Here is a 19,754-nt window from a genome sequence, read left to right as displayed (position 1 = left end):
TCACCTCCCACTTCTGCTCCTCCCTGAAGTGCCCCTCCCTGACCACCTCCAGGCTCGCCCCTCTGAGCTCCCATGGCTCTGTCAAATCTCTCGTGGCATCGGTTCTGGACATCACTGAGCCTGCTAGTTCACGTTTGCTTTTGGGGCAGCAAACTCAGTGCTTTCAGGGGCTGGAAAGGAGTGAAGCAGTGGATGAGGACAATAGGGAATGGTGAGGACTGCGGTGAGGAGTAGAGTGCCTGTGTTCCTTAAAGGCATTAAAATGCAAAGAAACAAAACAAAGCACCACCAGCTAAACAAAATGCCTGTGCCCCAGTATGGCCCCAGCGTGGTCTTTGCTAAACTGCAATTCATTTATCTCGGCATCCTCATATTGCCCAGTGCATAGTAGGTGTGTACTCGTTGTTTGTTGAGTGAATACGTGATCGTCCATATGTCAGGCACTGTGCTAGATACTTTACATATTTATTTCTTCCCCTCTTCCCAAGGTAAGCACTATTTCCCCCATTTTGCCGTTAGAGAAACTGACATCCAGAAAAGTAAAATGACTTGTTCAAAGTCACACTTATGGGAAGGGGCATTTTTTGATTTGAGCCTTGGCGTGCTGTGTCCTTCTTGCTCTGTTTGGTCATGGGCATGCCTACGTGTGACACAGGGCACATGCATTCAGTACGTGGCCTGGCTAACAGCGAGCACTGGTGTGGCTAGTGGCCACCTTGTTGACATGCGCTGTGCACCTGTGGGGAGGTAGGGTTGAAGGAAGTGAGGGCTGCAGAGGCGGGGAGGGAGCAGACGCCCCTCATCCCAGCACACCCCTCCTCCACCAGCTTCCGGTCCCATCCCAGCCGCCTGGGGAATGGCGGCGTGGTGACAGGTGCCGAGCTGCCGAGATGACAGCACTGCTGATTCCCCCACAATTACTGTCTGATGAGATGCCAGAATTAGCCACCATGCGAGCATGGGATGCAGATATGGGGCAGAGTGCTGGGAAGCAGCTGGGGGTAAGGGAGCCTCTCCTTCCAGTGCTGGGGCCCTCTGGCAGTAGGGCAGAGTTTGGTGAGGAGGAAGTAGGTTAACACGGAGGAAGCACTGTGTGCTTAATATGCATCAGATGTTATCGTGTGGGCTGTGGTTTTCCAGTCCTCAGGGTGGCTGGACACACCCCTGAGATGGCTGGCTTCCAGACAGGGTATCAAGGGCCTCAGGCCACTAAGCAGAGAATTATGGGCAGAGCAGGCTGCCCACTCAGCCTCCTGGGCAAACGCTTTGGTGCTTGTAGCTGGGATATGCCTGGCTGGGGCTGTCAAGGGCATAGTTGCTAGGAAGGGGCTAAGACCCAGAGCAGACTCCTGGAATCACATTAGCATGGCCAGGCAGCAGAGGGCAGAGGGAAGTGCCTAGAAGGAGCCGGCAGGTTGAGCTAACCTTGCCAGGAGAGTCGTCCATCCCAGGCAGGAGGAGACAAGTTGGCCCTGAGGCCCGAGGTCAGGGGAGGCCTGAGAGTTAGGAGCAGGAGGTAAGGAAGGTATGTTCTGGTCCCAGAGCAGGGCTGAGAATGCCCTGGCATTTGTTTCCCCTGGCACACATGCTGGGGGCAGGAGGATGGCTGGTGAGAGCAGAGGCAGAGAGGGGTCATCTGGGCTGCTCAGACCTTATCTGGACCATTGGAGCAGTTTTGAAGGCCACCAGCTAAAAGCGGTGGTGACAACATGGGGCTGACCCAACAGAGGGCAGTGCACATGGCCCGGGGCTGAAGCCAGGCCACAGAAGGAAGGACTTGAGGTGTTGGGCTCAGGAGAGAAGATTCGGGTTCAGGAGCCTTCATTCTGCCCTGAAGGGAGAAGTAATCATGCCCTGCCCCTGGACCCCTCTGAGGGCCATGGGCACAGACTTTGGCTCTTTTTAAGGAAGGAGGAGTTCCACAAGGTAATTGGTGCCTTAGATGTAATGAGCTGTCTGTTTCTGGAGGAATCCAAGTCCTGGCTGGATGGCGTTCCTGAAATAGGACTTGCAGTTCTGTGTCGGCACAGCCTGTGGCAGGGGCTGGGAGGACTCAGTACCAAACTAAGGTATGAGGGGAGGGCTGTGGAAAGGCAGGACCCCTTTCCCAGCCTGGGCTTCTGTGGCCCTGGGGCAGCTCTGCTCCCTGCCCCTCCTTCTCTCTCAGCCACGCCCTGGGGAAGGGTCCCCACTCTTCCGGTGTGAGGTCTCCCCAGAAAGGATGGGGTTGAGGGTCTCTGCGCTTCTCTGGGGAGGGACCTGTTCGAGTGTTCCCTTCTTAGGGAGCTGGACAGACTGAGGGGACGTAAGGGGCTCTGGCCCAGTGGCTCAGACGAAGACTCAGGGATGCCTTGGTGGCAGAATCAGTGTCTTCCTCAGGGGTAGCAGGGTGTAGAGGAGAGAAAGGGGATCCGGGCTGAGAACCCCACAGTCGAGACCAGGCTTCTCCACTTGCCAACTCTGACCATGGACAAGTCACCCCTTCTTGAGCCTCTGCTTTCTCACCTGTAAAATGGGGGAGAGCAACCTCACGAGGTGACTCTGAGAACTGAATGAATAGAGGCTGTCAGAGCCCCGTGTGGGCTGTCACGAGAGTGTGCTTGGTTGAGGGTTGGGTATCAGGAGTGCTGTCATTCATGGCTGGTCCGTTTTCCCCACAGCATCCAGCAAGCCTGGTGCTGAGTTTAGATCCCATCACTCCAGATGGATGGATGGATTTAACTGAGACGAGAAGGTTGGAGTCTTCAAGTCTTTTGCAGAGGGAAGGGGAGACTGTTTATTTCTCCCCTGCCTTCCAGCTCGTGCTCCACCTTCCCGGGTCCTGCTCTGGTGGGACAGTTCAGGTTAGGCAACAGGGAGAACTGAAAGATGCCCCTGGAATCTGATCAGGCTTCCCAGGTCAGTCTGGACCCCGCAGTCAGGCAGGAAACTCTGAGTCTCCTCCTGCCTTCTCTGGGCTCCCCCATCTTCCATCCTCCAGAGTCTCTCCTGGTGCTAACCTTAGCACCCCTAGGGAGGGAACATAATGGGATGCAGATTTGGCTGTTTGTTCCCGGTTGGCTTGCAGGGCAGTAGAGTAATTGACCTGTGAGGTGAGGACTGAAACTTGCAGCCCAGAAGCCCTGTCCTTCAACCTCCGGCAGCAGGTGGAAGGGGGGGTCCAAGGCCCGCCGGCCCCTTGTCCTGGTGCAGGAGGCTGAGCACCTGTAGAGGGAGACAAGGGCTGGGGGTGCGAGGTCCAGGAGGGGCATCTCAGTCCTTGGCATTGCCTGGTTGGGTAAGCATTGGTGAGAGTGGAGTGGCCTGTATTTGTAGACAAAAATGTAAATGCTTTAGCAAGGAGGCCCTGAACTTGACAAAGCAGGAGAGGGGCCAAGAAGTTGCCTCTCTGAGAAGGGGTAGCTGGACTCAGCATGGGCAAGTGGGGTCCCCAGTGTCTTTCACTCCAAGCTGGAGATGCATCGAGCTGGCACTTGAGGGAACCCCCAGATGCACTGCAATCTGTTGAGGGGTTGTAAACGTATATGATGTGTGTGCATGGGCACAGCACCCTGTCTGGCCACGTAGCATCCAAGGTGGCATCTCTGCAGTGACCCAGTCCCAGCTGGGCCCATGTTGATGCCTGTGGTGGGTGCAGGGGAGGCCTTCGTGACTGGGCACACGTTCGTGAGCCTGTGCTGGGCACTTGGGCGTGTACCATGGGGGCACAGGCATGACGATAGAAGTGTGATGAGCAGAAGCGCGGTGGCCTGTGCTTGGAGTCTGGAGGCACCAGGACCCCGATCATCCTGGTGTCTGAGGGAGCTGTCTGGGTGCTGGGCTGTGGGCCTGGGAAGAGCCTCCTCGAGAGAGCCTGACCCCATGAAGGGCAATGTCTCAGAGGAGGGTGTGGAGGGGTACAGCAGGGCTGAGGCTCCCGTCCAACATTTGTGAGGCCCTCGATGAATCCTGGGTGTTGACACTTCCCTGTGGGGAGGTGGGGTGATGGGTGGGGCTTCCACCCCTCACCTCCAAGAGATTGGGGTCCCTCCCCCTGGCAACAGGATGCCTCCCTCTGGGCTTGCTTTCAGCCTGAGGCAGCTATAGGGGCGTGGGGAAGGTCCCTTTGCCCACACCTGCTGCCCTGGCCTTGGCACCCTGGGGCTCGAGTGCCCCTGAAGAGAGGCGGCTCACTGGCAGCCGCCCCTGAGCAGTGGCAGAGCTGGGAGGACAGGCGTCAGCCTCCCTCCCTTCCCATCCTCTCCTTCCCTTCCTCCCAGCCTGTGTTCCTCTCCGCTGCCTCTCCAAGGAGATGTGGGGCTGACAGGACACCTTCCCTGGGAACGTGACGGTGGGGTGGAGACGCCAGGCGGGAGTTAGCTTGTTAGCGAGGGCTGTGTGGGCACACGCCAGGGCTGTTCCCAGCTTTTCCAGCGACGGCTTCAGACTGGGGGTGATGTGCTCCCCTCTGCATCCCCGCCCCCGCCCTTCCTGGGGAAGCCAATTAGCCAGATCTTCATTAGTGGCTAAAAATCCAAACCCTACCATCCTGGGTTTGAGAAAACTCTGACTGTGGAGTGAAAGGAAATCAGGCGATTGGGCAGATCAGGAAGGAGCTGTCCCCCACCCGTTCCCTAGGCCGGTGCCTTCCCGCAGTGTACGACCCTCACGCCTGTTATTAGTTTAAAAAAAAACAAACAAATAAAAACAAATGAAAGGACTGAAGCTCAGAGAGGCTGCTGACCTGCTCAAGGTTACACAGCTAGACAGTGGCAGAGCTGGGTTTGAACAGAGCTTTCTCACCTCCAAGTTGAGTGATTTTTGGTAATGCCATAGCTTTGCCGGCAGTGGGGGGAGGGTTGCAGGGAGAAGAGGGGGGGTTGTATATCTGAAATTCTGGGCAAGAGGCTGGCTTGTTGGCCCTTTCGCAGGAGAGGTGGGTCTTGTCTGAGGAGTGTGGTCCGGACCCCACGTGGGGACCCTGGTTTCTGTGTGGCAAGCAGCCACTGGGCTGGGGCGGGCGCCTGGGGGTGCAGCTGGCCTGTGACCCACAGCTCTTCTCTCTTTGGGGCCGAGGGTGCTGCGGCATCTTCCACCCCTCTGCTGATTCCTCCTAAGGAGGTTGTTAGTCTCTGCCCGACTGGGGCCTGGAGAGGGGCTCCCCTGGCAATTGCTTTCTGGGAAGTGGCAGACAGGTGTGGACAAGTCCTTGTCCCTGGGGGCCAGGGGGCCAGGGTTTCATTTCTGGCTCTGCTTCCAGCTCCCGTATGAATCGGTTCACTCTCTGGGCCTCCGTTTCCTTCCCCGTGAAAGGCATTTGGCTGGAGGGAAAGCAGACGCAGGCAAGGCTTAGCCAAACGGTCTTGAGACATCACTCCTCTTTGCCTAAGAGCGAAGAGCCGAAGGGAGGGAGGCCTCACCTCGCCAGGGTAGAGGGCTGCTGTGCTCTGTGCCCTGTGGACCTGGGGAGTCGGGGGGGAGAGGGCAGCAGGTAGAAGGAAGCAAGGACTCCAGGGCCACGCAGAGCCAGGGCAGCTGGCAGAGATGGCACTGAGACCAAGCCTAGCATCTTTGACTGTCCCCGGTCCCCCATCCCACTCCTGAGGTGGCTTGTGAATCTCTTCACCCCACCTAATTCCGTCCTGCAAGACCACCCAGTGTGGGCGGGGTGGTATGTCTGCCATCAGGGAGGCCCCGGTCTGAGGGGGGAGACAAGCGCCTTGCCCTGAGGGAGCTTCTGATCCAAAGAGGTAGACAGGGGCCCTCCCCTAGTGCCCCCCAAAGAGGAGGCACAGGTCCTGCCCAGTCTGAGGGGGAGACAAGGCTCTGTCCTAGGAGAACCCCTAGTCTGATGGGGGAAACAGGGGCCCTGCTCTGGGGTGTCCCTAGTCTAACGGGGGGAGACAAAGGCTCCCAATCGGAGGGAGGAGGCCTGGGCCCTGCCCTGCGATGTGCCCTGATTGAGGGAAGAGGCCCTGTCCTGCAGGGGCTCCCAGTCTGAGCAAGTGGACAGAAGCAGCAGGACAGAGTCAGCCTGTGGACGGGTGAGAAGCGAGAGCGGGCAGAGGAAGCATCTGGCTGGGGCAGTGCCCGCCCTATCCCCCGGGAGCCCAACACCCTCTCTCTCTCAAATTCTCTCTCCCTGGGGAAAGCCCCAGAAGCTCTGCTGGGAGCAGCCAAGACCCAGGCAGGTGAGCTCTCCCTCCCCTAGCCCTGATGAGGTCCTTTAATTGATTCCGACTCGTTTACCAAGTGGCCTTTGGTGGGTTTTAAATCTGCGCAAATTGGTTCGTGTTTCTCTGCCTGCACGAAGCTGTGACTGGCAGTGCCCTGCTCCCTCCCCTGCCTCCTGGCTCCCTCTGGGACTCTGTCGTCTCCACCCCACTCCCCAGCTGGGTCTAGATGCCCAGCTTCCCTGGGGGCTGGGGGGTAGCAGGGCTCCCTGGACGTGGGGGTAGAAGAGTCCAGGGGGTCACAGGCCACAGTCCTCCTCCCCCTCTGCTCCCCCAGCCCGGGGAGGGCAGTCCACACGGTGACGTGTTAACTCCCTCAGCCTCCCTGATCCCCAGTTTCCCTGCTGTACTGCCAGGAGAATCGACCCACCCCAGGCCGTCCTCCACGGTGGCTCTGTAGATCAGTGCTGGGGGGTGGGGAGGGGGCATCAGTGTCACCAGCCAAGGACTATCCTGCCTCTGATGCCCTCTCGCCTTGCCCACCTTCCCCTACCACTGCGCTGCCCGGGTAGTGGTCCATCGTGGGGATGGGCTCCACCTGGCCTCTTCCCACTGCTGTGTCCTCCCTCTCACACCTCAGGGACAGAGGGAGCTGCCTTCCCTGGGGACCCAGTGATGACAGCTTGCCTGGCCTTGCCCTGTGCTCCCAGGTTCCAGGGAGTCACCTTTCTTGACTAACCGTCACCCCCATGCTTTCAAGTCATTTCCCTTTCCTCCCAGGCCTCCCTTCCGTGGGATCCCCTCCCCCTTCTTCTCTGTCATCCCCTCCCGGACCAGACAGGCTCTCCTGAGGAGGCCTGACCTTCAGGGCAGTGGGGCTGGGCTGGGGGGGATGGGGAAACACGGGGGCAGGTATGGAGGCTCATGCCAGGAGCTGGACTTGAAGCCCTGTCCGTAATCCTCAGTGCAGCCGCCACCTCCGCTCCAATCGCCCTTCCTCCCACTGCCCACCTCCACCTCTGAGGCTCTGCTTGGAGTGACAGGGAGACTCAACAGGGTGCTGGGCATTAGCAGTTTGGGGGGATATTACACAGGAATGTTTACAGAAAGGCAATTGCCCGGAAAATGATTTTGGTTGCTGTGGTATGGGGCGGAAAAGATGGTTTTGCAAAACCGACACAGACGGGCTTCTGCTCCAAGGACCCACGGACAGACAGTGGACTGAGGGCCATGGGCACACAGGGCGCCCAGAGCCAGGGGCGCCCAAAGACTGCAGGGCCAGCTACTTCACGGGGGGAGGTGGGGGCGAAGGGATGATCCCTTCACCTCATTCAAGTTCCTGGAGCCTCTGCCAAACTTGACCTTTGTCCTCTGGCCTCTGACCTCCCAGCACAGTGCACTTCCTGACTGCAGCAGCCGCCCAGCAGGATGGACTTGTCAGGCACAGTCGATGGTGGCAGTCGCCTTGGGGCTCCTCCTGGGTGACTTGGGCTCCTCTTGCTTTGGCTGCAGATGGTGGGACTGGGAGAGCCTTGCACGGCATGTGTTCAAGTGTGTGTGTGTGTATCTGTGGGCAAGGCACTTTGGGTGTGAACCAGGCCCTCCACTTTTCCAGCAATCTCCATGCATCCCTCCCCTTGCCCTGCCTGCGGACCGCTCTGGGATCTAGCCCCAGGGTCCTCTGTACTCCCTGAGTTGGTGCTCAACCACCACCCCTGCCCAGGCAATGGATGGGGGCGCACCTGGGAGGTCTCTCAGGTCCCCAGGGGAGGAGCCTTGTCCAGCCTCCCCGTCTCTGGGGAGAGGGAGCCAGGGTCCTGAACTCGGGGTCCTCACAGCAGGCACCCCCGTGAGAGCCCTCTCTTCTCTGTGGCTCGTAGCTTCGTTCTCCCCTCTACTTCCTCCCCTTCCTCTCTCTTCTTCCCTCTCCCTCCCCCTCTCCTCTTCTCCACTCTCTCTTCCTCTGAAGATGATGTCATGGGTGGATGTTGCCCAGTGACAGCCAGAGGACAGAGTCGCTGGTGACATCTGGGGTAAAGACGCCAGGTGGGGAGGGGCTGGATGGCTTATGAGAGAGTGTCACTGAATCCTTGGGATCTTAATTCTCATCTTGAGTTACAGTGATCTCATGTAAAAGAATGCAGTGAGGATAAAAATAAATTGGGCTCATAAATAAACGTGGAATTTGGAGTTGGTGGAACAAATAACAATGTCGCTCTCTTCCCAAGCACCTGCGCTTTTATCCGCAGCCGGCCACTGGGGGGCGCCCACTGCTCCCTGGTCATCCCAGCCTCTGGCGGGTTCACTTACTGGTTGCCCAGGCCAAAAAGGTTGAGCTGAGGGTGACCAGAGGCCCCCTTTCCCACCTTCCTTTTCCCTCATTCTGAGCTGGATTTCATCAGTCCTGGGCATCTTCCCTGCAGCTTGAACCTCTCACTCGAAAATTATAGTTGGCCTTGCACACTGAGGATACTTGGGGAGTTGGCAAACCCTCCAGGCCCAACTTATCTCTCTGAATCCCCCAAGCCCCCATCCCTCAGGGACCTTCAGTCCCAGCGCCCCTTCCAGCAGTGTACCCCTCTGCTTTCCCCTCCAGGGTCTCCCCACTTTTCCCCTGCCCTCAGAGCCCCCTGCCCCTGCCCCTCCACCACAGAGTCTTCCAATTCCCATGTCCCTGCCCCCGTAGAACCCAGTCCTGCTTACCCCCTCAAGGCCTCCCTGTCCCATCCGCCCCCCATCCCCCACCCCCCACAAGACCCCCACCCCTCACCAGCCCCTTACTGGTAAACAGCAAACATCGATCTGCTCAGGACCACTGCTACCCAGAGCCTACTGCTTGCTAGATTGGAATCGATCTCCTGGGCTTCTCACTGGGCTGCTCGGTCTGGGGAGGGTCAGGGTCACTCAAGACCTTAGTGGTGGCTGGAGCAGGAGCAGGAGTAATGGGAAGGCTGTCCTGCTGTCACGACAGCCCGTGTGCCAGGCGTGTCTTTCATTCAAAGCAGTGTGCTTTCTCCTCATTATCTTGCCAGCTTCTCACCCAGTGCCCAGAAGCAGGGTTTAGAGGTGGACGTCCCCATTTTACAGATTAGTACCCTCAGGCTCCAAGAGGGAAGAGGCTTGCTGATCGAATGGGTAACTAAAGGAATGGCAAACCCAGGGCCCCTCAGGGAAGGAGCTGACTCTAAACCCAGGGTGTCTCTGGCCTGTGTTATTTTTCTCCCAATGTTCTGACTTCAAGTGCCCAGGGCTGACTCAGATAAATTCATGCCTGAGCCCTCAGAGCCCCCAAGGGCCTCTTGCTCCCAAGGGCAACAGGATGGGCCCCCCAACCCAGAATCCCAGGCCAGCTGTCCCAGTCCACTGGGGCCCCAGAGAGGAGAGAAATCTGCACAGAACAGGGAGCTAGGACTCATGGGTTACGCAGGCAACGCAGGAAACTCACCTCTTTCCCTGAGCCTAGTTTCTCTGTTAAACAAAGCCAAAGATCTTGAAGGTTCTTAAACAGATTCTAAAGCTTTTCAAATCAAAGCCCCACCTCCCCTCAGAGATAGCCGATTGTCTCTCCTACCCACTCCTGTCTCTCTGCCACCCGCCCCTAGAATCCAGCTCCTGCCTCACCCATGACCCCGCCCTCTGCCCGTGCCCAGGCACCTGAGGGGTGAGCCCCTGACTTGGAGGAGGCAGGGAGGAGTTGGACCTCGCTCCACTCTCTGCTCGGGCCTGCTCAGCAGCTCTCTCCCCACCGCTGCTGCCCACCTTTGTGAGATTTATGGGGCTGTAGTCATCCAGTGTCTGGAGCCTCCGCCTCCCCGCTGCCCGCTCTAGCAGCCGGGACCCCTCCCTGCCAGACCTGCCTCGCCCCTTTAATCGACCTGGGAGAGCCTGGGTGACCCCAGACCTCCCCACAGGGCCTGCTTCTCTCAGGCTGGCATACTGCTTGCCCCACTCCGGATGCACTGAGGCTCCGCCGCACCCCGCCCCAGGAGCCAGGGAAGGAAGTGCTGGCATGGAGGGTGCCAGTGGGCATGAGCATCTCTTCTGGGTCCAGGAGGGTGGAAGGGCAGGAGGGCAGATGTGAATTGGAGACCTTTCCCAGTGCACCTATATGTGTCCAGAGCCCTAGGAGGCACGGCGAGCCTGGCTGGCACTGGGGAGGGCCCTCTGGCTCAGGCAGGGCTCATGCTGGGCTCTAGAGCTGGGCTTCCAGCAGCCAGGCCTTGGGCAGAGTCCGCCCCAGCCTAGGCAAAGGGAGGACTACGGAGTGTCCAGGGCACTCGGCCAGGGAGGGTCTCCTCCTGCTCAGTTGTGCCCCATGAGGTTGCAGACCTCCAGCAGGTGGTGAGGGTGAGTGGAAGAGAGAGTTTAAGGGTCATGGGAGGCATCCCCCAGACTCCGGTTGGGGCTATTTCTCCTGTGCCCAGAGCAACCCCTATTCCAGCTCTTCTTCTTCTGGACGATGATGAGGTCAGTCCCTTTCGGCCATATTCACTGGCCACCATGGGTTACCACCAGCTCCTCAAGGGCAAGGACTGGGTCCCCACTGAGATGGCCCCAGGGTTCCCAGCCTCAGTCAGGGGCCAGCTTCAGGAATTTCCTCCCTACCAGGGAACCTTCTCACCGTCTTAACTCAATATGTTAACTCACTTTGAACTTAATAAATTTACTTTAAAGGAAACCTTATCTCACTACCATCCCAAGGAACAGTACCCATGAAATCAGTAGTTGGGCCTTCTTGTTTTTTTTTTTAATCCTTGAAAATAAAGGTATAACTATTAAGCTATGAAACAATATTCCTCCCCCAGTCATCTCTTGGGTATCTGGACCTCACTTTGGGGAGCACAACAGAGGGTTGTGACTGTGGTGAGAGGGACAGTTGCCTGCGGGAGGGAGGAGGGAGGGACCCCAGACTCAGCGCCAGCGTGAGGAGACAGCAGGCAAACAAGGAGGTGGTACCATTTTTCCATCAATAAACAATTGTCCTCTGACCAGGAAGGTGTGGTGGGAGAGGGTGAGGCAAACCTAATAAATGTTGGGGTCCAATCTGGCCTCTACCACTGACTGTGGCTTTGGGTGTGTCACTGGCCTTCTCTGACCTGGGTGGCCCCATCTCTGAAATGGGGCCACAGTAATACGCCCCCTCCCCCACCCCACCCCCCCCCCACACACACAGGAGGTTTGAAGGCTGTGGTAACGGCAATCAGTCAGGCCCTTGGAAGCTTTGGAGCTCTGTGTCCACGGAAGCCATTCTTCCCTTGGCTTTGGTGGGCGGTGCTGGGTCATCGAGGGGTCAGTCCCCGAGATCGACATGCCTCTGCCATAGCCCAGGGAGGGGTGTGTGAGTGTGTTGGGCGAGGGGTGGCTTTTCCTAGAACGTGGCTGAAACTCCTCTTTCCTCCTGTGGTGGACGGGAGGCGACTGAGGCCTGGCAGTGGGCCTGATGAACAGTGGATGTGTGGAGGGAGGGGGCTGACGGGGGCTGGGCTGGATGGAACGTGGCTGGGTCACAGAATCCTCAGCCCCTCCTCTTTTGCCCCAGTCGGCCCTGTGAGTTAGCCCCTGCATCAGGGTGCCTGTGTCCGCTGCAGTGCTTGATGCCCCCCAGAGCTAGGCTACACTTAGGGGTGCTGCTTTGAGGCTAGCGGATTGTGAGGCTGGGGCTATGCTGGGGAGACCAAGTTTGTCTCTCAAGGGGGGTGACTTCTGGAGATGAGGGAGGGCAAATCTGTTTTACGACCAGGAATATGACTCAGGTAAGCCCCAGCAATTCCTCCCACCCCTGGTGTGGGTGACACTCTGGAACCGCTGTCCCTGCTAGGCTTTGGGAAGGTCAGCATTGAGGCGGGAGGGTAGGAGACAGCAGAGCTGGGCCTGGGGAGGCCAAGGGCTCAAGGCTGATGGGCATGTGGGGATGGGCTTCAGAGTTCTGCATGGAGACCTCAACCCCCGGCCTTCTCTTTTTTTTGCTTCCGTACTGTACTTTGTCCCCTGTGCGTCCCTTATAGGTCTTGAACTTGTTTGTGTGTGTTTTGGGAAGGGAGCCTGAAGAAAGAGAGGGAGGAGGGGAGGAGGGGAGGGTCCCAGGGGGGAAAGCTTGAGCTGTTCTGTCTACTTTCTTTGAGTTTGTCCCCAGTCCATCTCTCACTGTCCTCTCTGTGCCCGGCCTCTCCTGTCTGTCTGTCTGTCTGTCTCTGGGGAGGGAAGGGAAAGGGGCTCCCATGTCCCAGGCCCTGGACCTCCATCTTCTTGGGAATCCCGAGTGTGATCTTTGCCCTCATTTCCCCCATTTCCTAGTCCTGGCCCTTTTCCAAGCCAGCCCGCAGCCTAAAGACAAGTGTGTCCTGACATGCTAGTCTGAGGGAGGAAGCTAGCCCCTGCCCCACTCCTTAGAAGATGCTCTTGAAAGAAAGACAGTGCAGGCTCCTTTCCACAGCTTTCAGGAAGCGTCTAAAAGGAGACTCCCCTTCCCTCCCCTGTTCAGCCCAGCATAAGGAAGGAGGAAGGGGCTGTGCGGCTAGAGGGGTGTCCAGGACCCCTGCTTCCAAGCCCTCCTTGGCCTCAAAGGACAGCACCTCAACCACCGTCCTTACCCTCCAAACCCACCGGCAGAGGGCAGGAAGCTGGACACTGCCCTCGCTCCCCACGCTCCTGGGAGCCACCCCTTCTGCCTCTTCTGTTCCTAGTGGGGGGCAGGCAGCCCCTGCCTCACCCCAGGTGCCTCGTGCCGCCCCCCCCTTAGGCCAACCTCTCCTCGCAGTGATCCCAGTGGGAGATGGGCAGTCCCAGGCCGGGCACACGGTGACCCTGCCGTCCCCCCTCTCCCCCCCTTGCAGATCCGGAGCGGAGCAGCCCCCCCATGCTCTCTGCAGACGATGCCGAGTACCCTCGGGAGTACCGGACCCTGGGGGGCGGGGGCGGGGGCGGGGGCAGCGGGGGCCGGCGCTTCTCCAACGTGGGGCTGGTGCACACGTCGGAGCGGCGGCACACGGTGATCGCGGCGCAGAGCCTGGAGGCGCTCAGCGGGCTCCAGAAGGCCGATGCTGACCGCAAGCGCGATGCCTTCATGGACCACCTGAAGAGCAAGTACCCCCAGCACGCCCTAGCCCTGCGGAGTCAGCAGGACAGGATGCGGGAGCAGGTGAGCGGGGCCGGGCTGGGGAGGGGGTGTGACGTGTGCTCCCCTGTCCCCAGGCTCATCCTGATTCTGAGAGGCGTCTGGGGAGGGAAAGCGGATGCCCTGTTGCTGTTTATGGCCTTTTCTGGAGCCTGGGGAGGAAGGCGGTGGGGGCTCAGCACCCAGACCTCTGCCTGCAGCCCTGGAATTTGGAGCATGGGACTGGACAGAGAGAGCCCAGCCTCTAATCAGGCTGTTGGACTGAGCAGAGGAAGGCTGTCTTGGAGAGACAAGAGCGTGGTGGGGAGGGAGGGGGACAGCCTCGTCGTGGACTGAGTGTTCTGAGTCTGAGGGTCCATCCAGCGGTGGAGTTGAGACCTTGGGGTCGGCACCTCTGTGATATGGCTCCTAAGGGAAGGTCAGGCCTTGGGAACTTCAGAAGGCTGGGTCTCCTGTGCCCCAGCCCTGCAAGAACAGAGCCCAGAATTCCTGGGGGCCTTTTACCTCCTCCCTCCTCCCCCACCCCGTTCCTTCCCCCCAAGACTCGCTGTGTGACTTTGAGCTAGAGGACTCCTCTCTCTGTGCCTTGGTTTCTCTCCTGTCATCAGTAGGGCTTAGACGGGAGTCAGGGCTCCTGCCTCTGGTCCAGGACCTGTCTCCTTCTTTATGGGGTGCGAAGCTTCCTTTGTAAAGCTCTCCCAGATCCTTGGGTTCCTGGATGCATCTCTGCATCCAAGTATGCCCTTCTTGTTCGTAGGAAAGTTCTTTCTTGGGATTGGCCTTCTACTTACAGTCCCACCTTGGTAGGGGCCTTGACAGCTGCAGCACGTTGGCTGTTGAGACCCAGGCATTGTCCACTCTGGGAGAAAGGGCTGAGGGGAGGGTGGTTCATCCCATCAGCATCCTTTCAATCAAGCCTTGGGGTATCCGTCCCTGCTCTTGCACCTGTCTGGCTCTGTCCCCCTTTCCAAGTACTGCTGGGTGTGGCTGGGGAGGGGGGAGAGTGTGCCCATCCCCATCCTCACTGTAGGGAACAAGGACACATTGGTGCATTTCTGGTACCTTATCTGCCCCTGATGTCACCTCCAGTTCTGTCCAGCCTTTATCTTTTCTCAGCTCCGGAGTCCTCCCGGGAGCAGAGTTCCAACTAAAATAAGGGAGAGTTGCAGAAGGAGATCTGGCCCTCCCCTTCAGGGGTCCCTCTCAGTGGATTCCTTCTCTGTGCTCTGGCTTAGGGGGAGGGGACAGGGACCTTTGTGATCTAGATGGGGTGAAAGGATGGTTAAACTTAAGTATAAGGGGCACAGTCAGTTGGAAGAGGGTTTGGAGTAGGGGAGATCAGGTGGATTGGCCTGGTCAGGGAAGGCTTCCTGGAGGAGGAGGTACCTAAACTAGGCTTAGAAGGATGGAAAGGGTCTGAATAGTCATAGAGGGGGAGAACGCTGTTTTAGGAGGTAGGGAGATGGGAGGTGAGCATAGGTCTGTGTTGGTTTGAGGACTGGCATAGAGGTCCAACTGGCTGATGCAGAGGGCTCGGGGTGGGAGGCAGTGAGAGGTGTGGGGGCCAGATGGTGGCGACTAGGGGGGCCGTGGCTGTTTCTGGATGGTGAATAGGAGGGGACAAGAGGGAGTGGCTGGCGGCAGGGAAAGGAGAGGAGGAAGAGAGTGTGTCAGGGATGATGAAGGGAAAGTGATGGGGTGGGGGTGGGGTTGGAGGGAAGATGAACAAGGCTTGTTTGCTGCCTGGATCTAGGAGGCAAAGACAGAAAAACCTGGGTGACAGGGACATGTTGGTGCCTTGGGGGGAAATAAGAGGGATGGGAGGGAAACGTTTGGGGGAGTGGGGGACAGGAATAGGGGAGATGAGTTTGAGGCTGGGGTAGGGGTTTCCCGCAGAAGTCTGTTAGGCACTGAATATACAACTCAAGACTCTGAAGGGACCACAGCTTCAGAAGGGAGGTTAGGCACGATATGGGCAGAATGGTAGTGGGACCCAGGGTAAGCCTGGTCACCAAGGCAGAATGGAGTCTGAGAAGGGAGAGGGCCCTTGACAGCTGGGGGGGGGGGAACCAGAAATGTCCTGCATCCCTGAGGAAGAGGACAAAGGCCCAGCAGGAGGGCCCCCTGCACTTCTAAAGTCTGGAGGGATGGGAGAGAGAAACAGCCATTGGGACCTGCCAGGATCTGTGGGTCTGGAGGGTATCAAGAGCTCCTTTCTCGTGCTGTGGTGAGGTAACGGCCAGTGTCAGGGGTTGAGGAGGTTGGAGGTGGTGAGGGAACAGGACCCCTGGGCTGCAGATCTGTCTGGGGAGATTTGGCCAGAAAAACATGAAGACAGCCGGGATGGCGGCCTCAAGGGGCAGCAGGCCTGTAAGAGAGCAGGTGGGCATGTTTGAGGGCCTCCTATGTGTCTGGCACATTCACTGGCACAGAGTAGGTGCTCAGTAAATGAATCAAAGCACGGCCACTCACTCACAAATTCATTCCTTTATTCATTCACTCATTCATTCCCTGCCTTGGGGAGTAAGTGGGTAGGATCTACGGCTGTTTCACTTACATTGAACGCTCAGTGCCTAAGCCTAGCGCTGGCTCAGTACGTTAGTGGGGTGACCTAATGAGAGACGGATGACTTTGAGGTTGCTGAGGGCCTGGAGGAGTCAGGAGGGGATGGGTTTCGAGCCCTAGGTGTGGTGTGGGAGAAGAAAGTCACCTCCGTGAGATGGCGGGGAGGAAAGCGGTGCTGTCAGGACAGAGGCACACTGGGGTGAGGCCCCCTGCGGAATGGTTCCCGAGTCTGTGGGGTAGGAGGTGACAGCTTTAGCGAGGGGGGAGTGAAGAGCTGGAAGAAGGGACAGGCGAGGGGCAGCCCCCTTGCAGAGTGTCCAGAGAGGCAGTCAAGAATTGAAGACAAGGACTTCAGGAGTATCCGTTGGGGAAGGCCTTGCCCTGGGCTCAAAGAGCCCCCAGCCTGACTGGAGAGAAAGACCTGGCAACAGGCCCAGGGCCCTGCATAGAGACTAGCCAGTGTTGCAGGGTCCCCCTGCGGGGTGAGCTCTGTGCCAGACTTGCCCCAGGAATGCCCTCCCCCCCCCCCGTCACAGTCCCCCAGCGGCTCCTGCCCGCTCCCCCTAATGGGGTGTCCCCCGCTTCGCACACACAGGTTGGCGGCTGGACCGTGGACCCCGTGTGCCTCCTCAGCTCCCTCTGCTCCCACCTCCATGGCGACTCCGCCCCCTCCGGGGCTGGCCAGCCGGCCCAGGTGAGTCACCCGCCTCCCCCCCACCCCCCAAACCCATGGCAGACTTGGGCTTTGGGGAGGATATTTTTTGGAGGGGGGATATCCAGGATTTTAATTTTGCATCCCTTTCTCTTATGTAGGAGCCCGCATTTTCAGGAGACTCCTATGCCCCGTACTCTCCCCGTGATAGGCTAATTCCTACCGCTACCTCCCCAAACCTGTGCCAAAGTTTGGCTTTGGGGAGGGAATTTTTTTGAGGGGGAATAGTCAGGTTAGTCTCTCCTTAAACAGGGGTACCTCTCCCCTCACCCCACTGGTTTTCAGGAATCTCTTGTGCCCTGTACCCAATTCCCACCCCCACTGTGGATCATCTCGTTCCTCTATCCCCACCCTATCCTCCATCTCTGAGCAGACCCAACCTTCCCCTGATGTCTCACCAGCAGGAAGTTCTTCATGATATCTCTCTCCCACACTTCTTGCTATGTCCACTGCTTAGTTTCAAAATGTGAAGAGGACCTTGGCCTCTAGCCATTTGTTCTGAACTGATTTCCTGATTCTTCATATTGCCTCAGTTTCCCTGATGGGAAGATGGGACAGGGGCACCCTGGGACAGGATCCTAAGGGCTCAGGCTCCCAGCTCAGGCCTGGACATTGCTGTGGGAGAAAAACAGTCATCTGAAGCCCCAGAGGGGAGGAGGGGCCAGGGAGTCAGAGTTACAGCAGGTCAGGGGCAGCCCTGAGGGGGCCTTGACTTGAGGGTGGCAGAGGAGGTGTAGTGGCAGAGAATCCAATGAGTCGCATGGGTGCCATCTTCTCTTCCTTGCATACCCTGCTCCCCCTGGAGAGGGGCAGCAAGCCTTGACTTTTTCAAGAAGAATTAGGAGAAGGAAAAACGTGACAGCCTAGGAAAAAACAAGGCTCCAGAGCACGGTACTTTTAGCCGTCTGTAACTCAAGTCTAGCAAGAGATTGGCATGCTTGGCATCACTCACAGGGCACCCAGCCCCACTTCCTTTCCCAGCTCTTGGCCCTGTACTGACTGAACTTAGGGAACAGAGATGTGTCTGCGCCCAAGGCTAGATGGCATGTGGGATGGACTCATCTCGAGTGGCCACATGTGCGGTGGAGGTCAAAGTGGGGCTAGGACAGGGATGGTGAGAGGCAGAGGACGGTGCGCTCCCTGGATAGAGCGGATGGAGCGTCTTGAGTTGGGGTGATGGAGGGAAGTGAGGCTGGACTTGGTGAGCTCTGATGCCCCAGGTTATGGGGTCCCAGGCCTGTCCACATCTGGAATCTACTCTGATGGAGGAAAGAGGAGAGCTTGAAGGGACCTTCACCCCAGGGCTTTGAAGTACAGAGAAAAGTGGCTGTGCCCAGGATCTTGTCATCACTTTATACTTAGTGCTTATCACACTTCCCATTCCCCACGGCTGGGTACGAGGCTCCTTTTTGTAAAGTGCAGGACCAGAGACGTTCAGCAAATGCCAGAGTCACACAGCAGAGCAGGATCAGAGGCCACGGAGGAAATTTAGGCATCCTAGGCCTCCCAGACTTGGCTGGGAATTGAGTCATGGGAGAGCTAGAATTGAAACTGTGCAGCCGAGAGAGACCCCGGTAGGGAGAGACTGTAAGCTCAGAGAGTGGCGGGTCGGGAGGCAGGCCACTCTCCTTCCCCCCGACACACACACAACCTAGGCCAGACCGTTGGGGGTTGGGGCCTAAAGAAGACCCTGAGAGGGGACCGGAGGCCAGACTCCAAGCCACAGCCCTTCCCCCACTTCCACTAGGCTGTCTAACCTCCCTCCCTCCTGCTGCAACCCGAGTCCCGGGCGGCGGGCCGGCGTATCGGGTGACCGCGGCGACGCAGCCACCAGCCTCCGCCGTTCCTTGGCGGGACTGCGCCGGCGGGGCCGCGCCGGGGAGGGGGCCAGAGAGAGGATGTGCACGGCGGCGCGCCGTGCCGCGCCAGGTGGAGTCGCGGTTACCGGGGCGACCGGGGCCCGGGCCGGCTCGGCGGCGGCGGCGGCGCCTCTCTCATTGCAGCAAAGGGCACCGGCGGCGGCGGCTGCGGGGGCTGCGGAGGCAGCCGGGGGAGGGGAGAGCCCGGGCGGGTGGGAGTAGGGGGCTGCCCTCCCTCCCCCGCCCGACGCGCGACCTGGGGCTGAGAACCCCGCGTATACACCTGTGGCCGCAGGTAAGGGGGAGCGGCTGCGGGGGCCGGGGTAGCCGCCTCGGGTTCCGCGGGGCGGCGGCACGGAGATGGGGGGCCCTTCCCACGACTCCGAGGGGCGGTCTGGGGGTGGGGGGCTCGCAGGCCGTTGCGGTTCCGGATCCCTGAGAAACGCCCCCTCCCCTCCCCCATCTCGTTCTCAGCCTTCCGCAGGGGACCGGCCCCCACCCCGAAATGCGGCTGGCGCCCCCTCCCCCAGCCTCAGAAAGTCATGACCTTTCCGGGGTGCGCCCTTGGCCCCCGCTCAGCGCGGGTCCCGCAGCACCCCCCCTCCCCAACACACACACTCTGCATTGGGAAGGGGTAGGAGGTGACCGTGTCGATGGGCACACAGGGGAGAGGGCCGGGAGTAGTGCACGTGCGTCGCGGTGGGAGGCTGGCGCCCTCGGGGGGCGTTAAGGAGCCCCAGCCTGGCGGGGGCGAGGGAGGGGGGAGGCGAATGTTTACGTGGACGCGTGTTCACAGGAGTTGAAAGGTGGGTGTGTGCGCCGGTGCACGCACAGCCAGGGGACTAGAGCGAGGGTGCGACCCATAGGTTGCCCTCCGTCTCCGAAGGATGCGTCCTCGTCGTCGGGGCTCGAGGTCAGGGAGGGGTCACGCACTCACCTAGCCTACAGAGGACGTCTGCCCAGGGGAGGGGAGAGACCTCAGCTGGCTGGGCTAAGGCTCCCAGGGGACACGGCCCCGCCCTCCCAGCGCACTGTGTGTGGGAGAAAGGACCAGCTGCAGGGGGGAGGGAAGAACCCCACCAAGGGCGCCTAGGGTGGAGGAGGGAGGGAGTTAACTCCTTAGCCCCCAGAGGGAAGAAGCTGTTTCCTCTTCTCAACAGGGAGTTTGAGGACCCCCTGGCGCTGCTTCCTTGGGTCTCCAGGAAGCTCCCCTTCTCGCATTTCTGAAAGCCTGGTCCCTACAGAGTGGATGGGTTGGCTTCCATCTTATCCTCCTAGAACACCTCTCATTTTGCCCCAGCTCCTGTAAGACTCTTCCCTACAAGTGATTACCCCAAAGGGTCTCTCCTACT

General features: G+C 59.0%; 1 protein-coding gene across 8 annotated transcripts in view; it reads left to right on the top strand.

Moving 5' to 3' along the window:
• SRCIN1 (SRC kinase signaling inhibitor 1) overlaps nt 1–19,754 on the top strand; it is a 76,449-nt gene that overhangs the window by 10,441 nt on the left and 46,254 nt on the right. For 6 of the 8 annotated variants that reach the window (XM_036837673.1, XM_036837672.1, XM_036837674.1 and 3 more), the window contains exons 2-3: nt 12,986–13,290; nt 16,427–16,525. In XM_036837673.1, the coding sequence (XP_036693568.1) occupies nt 12,986–13,290; nt 16,427–16,525 (404 nt within the window). The remainder of the gene's footprint in view (nt 1–12,985; nt 13,291–16,426; nt 16,526–19,754) is intronic. The other 2 variants (XM_036837675.1, XM_036837671.1) reach the window with 1 other exon arrangement.

Source organism: Balaenoptera musculus, chromosome 20, assembly GCF_009873245.2.
Source record: "Balaenoptera musculus isolate JJ_BM4_2016_0621 chromosome 20, mBalMus1.pri.v3, whole genome shotgun sequence".
NCBI lineage: Eukaryota > Metazoa > Chordata > Mammalia > Artiodactyla > Balaenopteridae > Balaenoptera > Balaenoptera musculus.
This window is presented reverse-complemented; position numbering and strand designations above follow the sequence as displayed.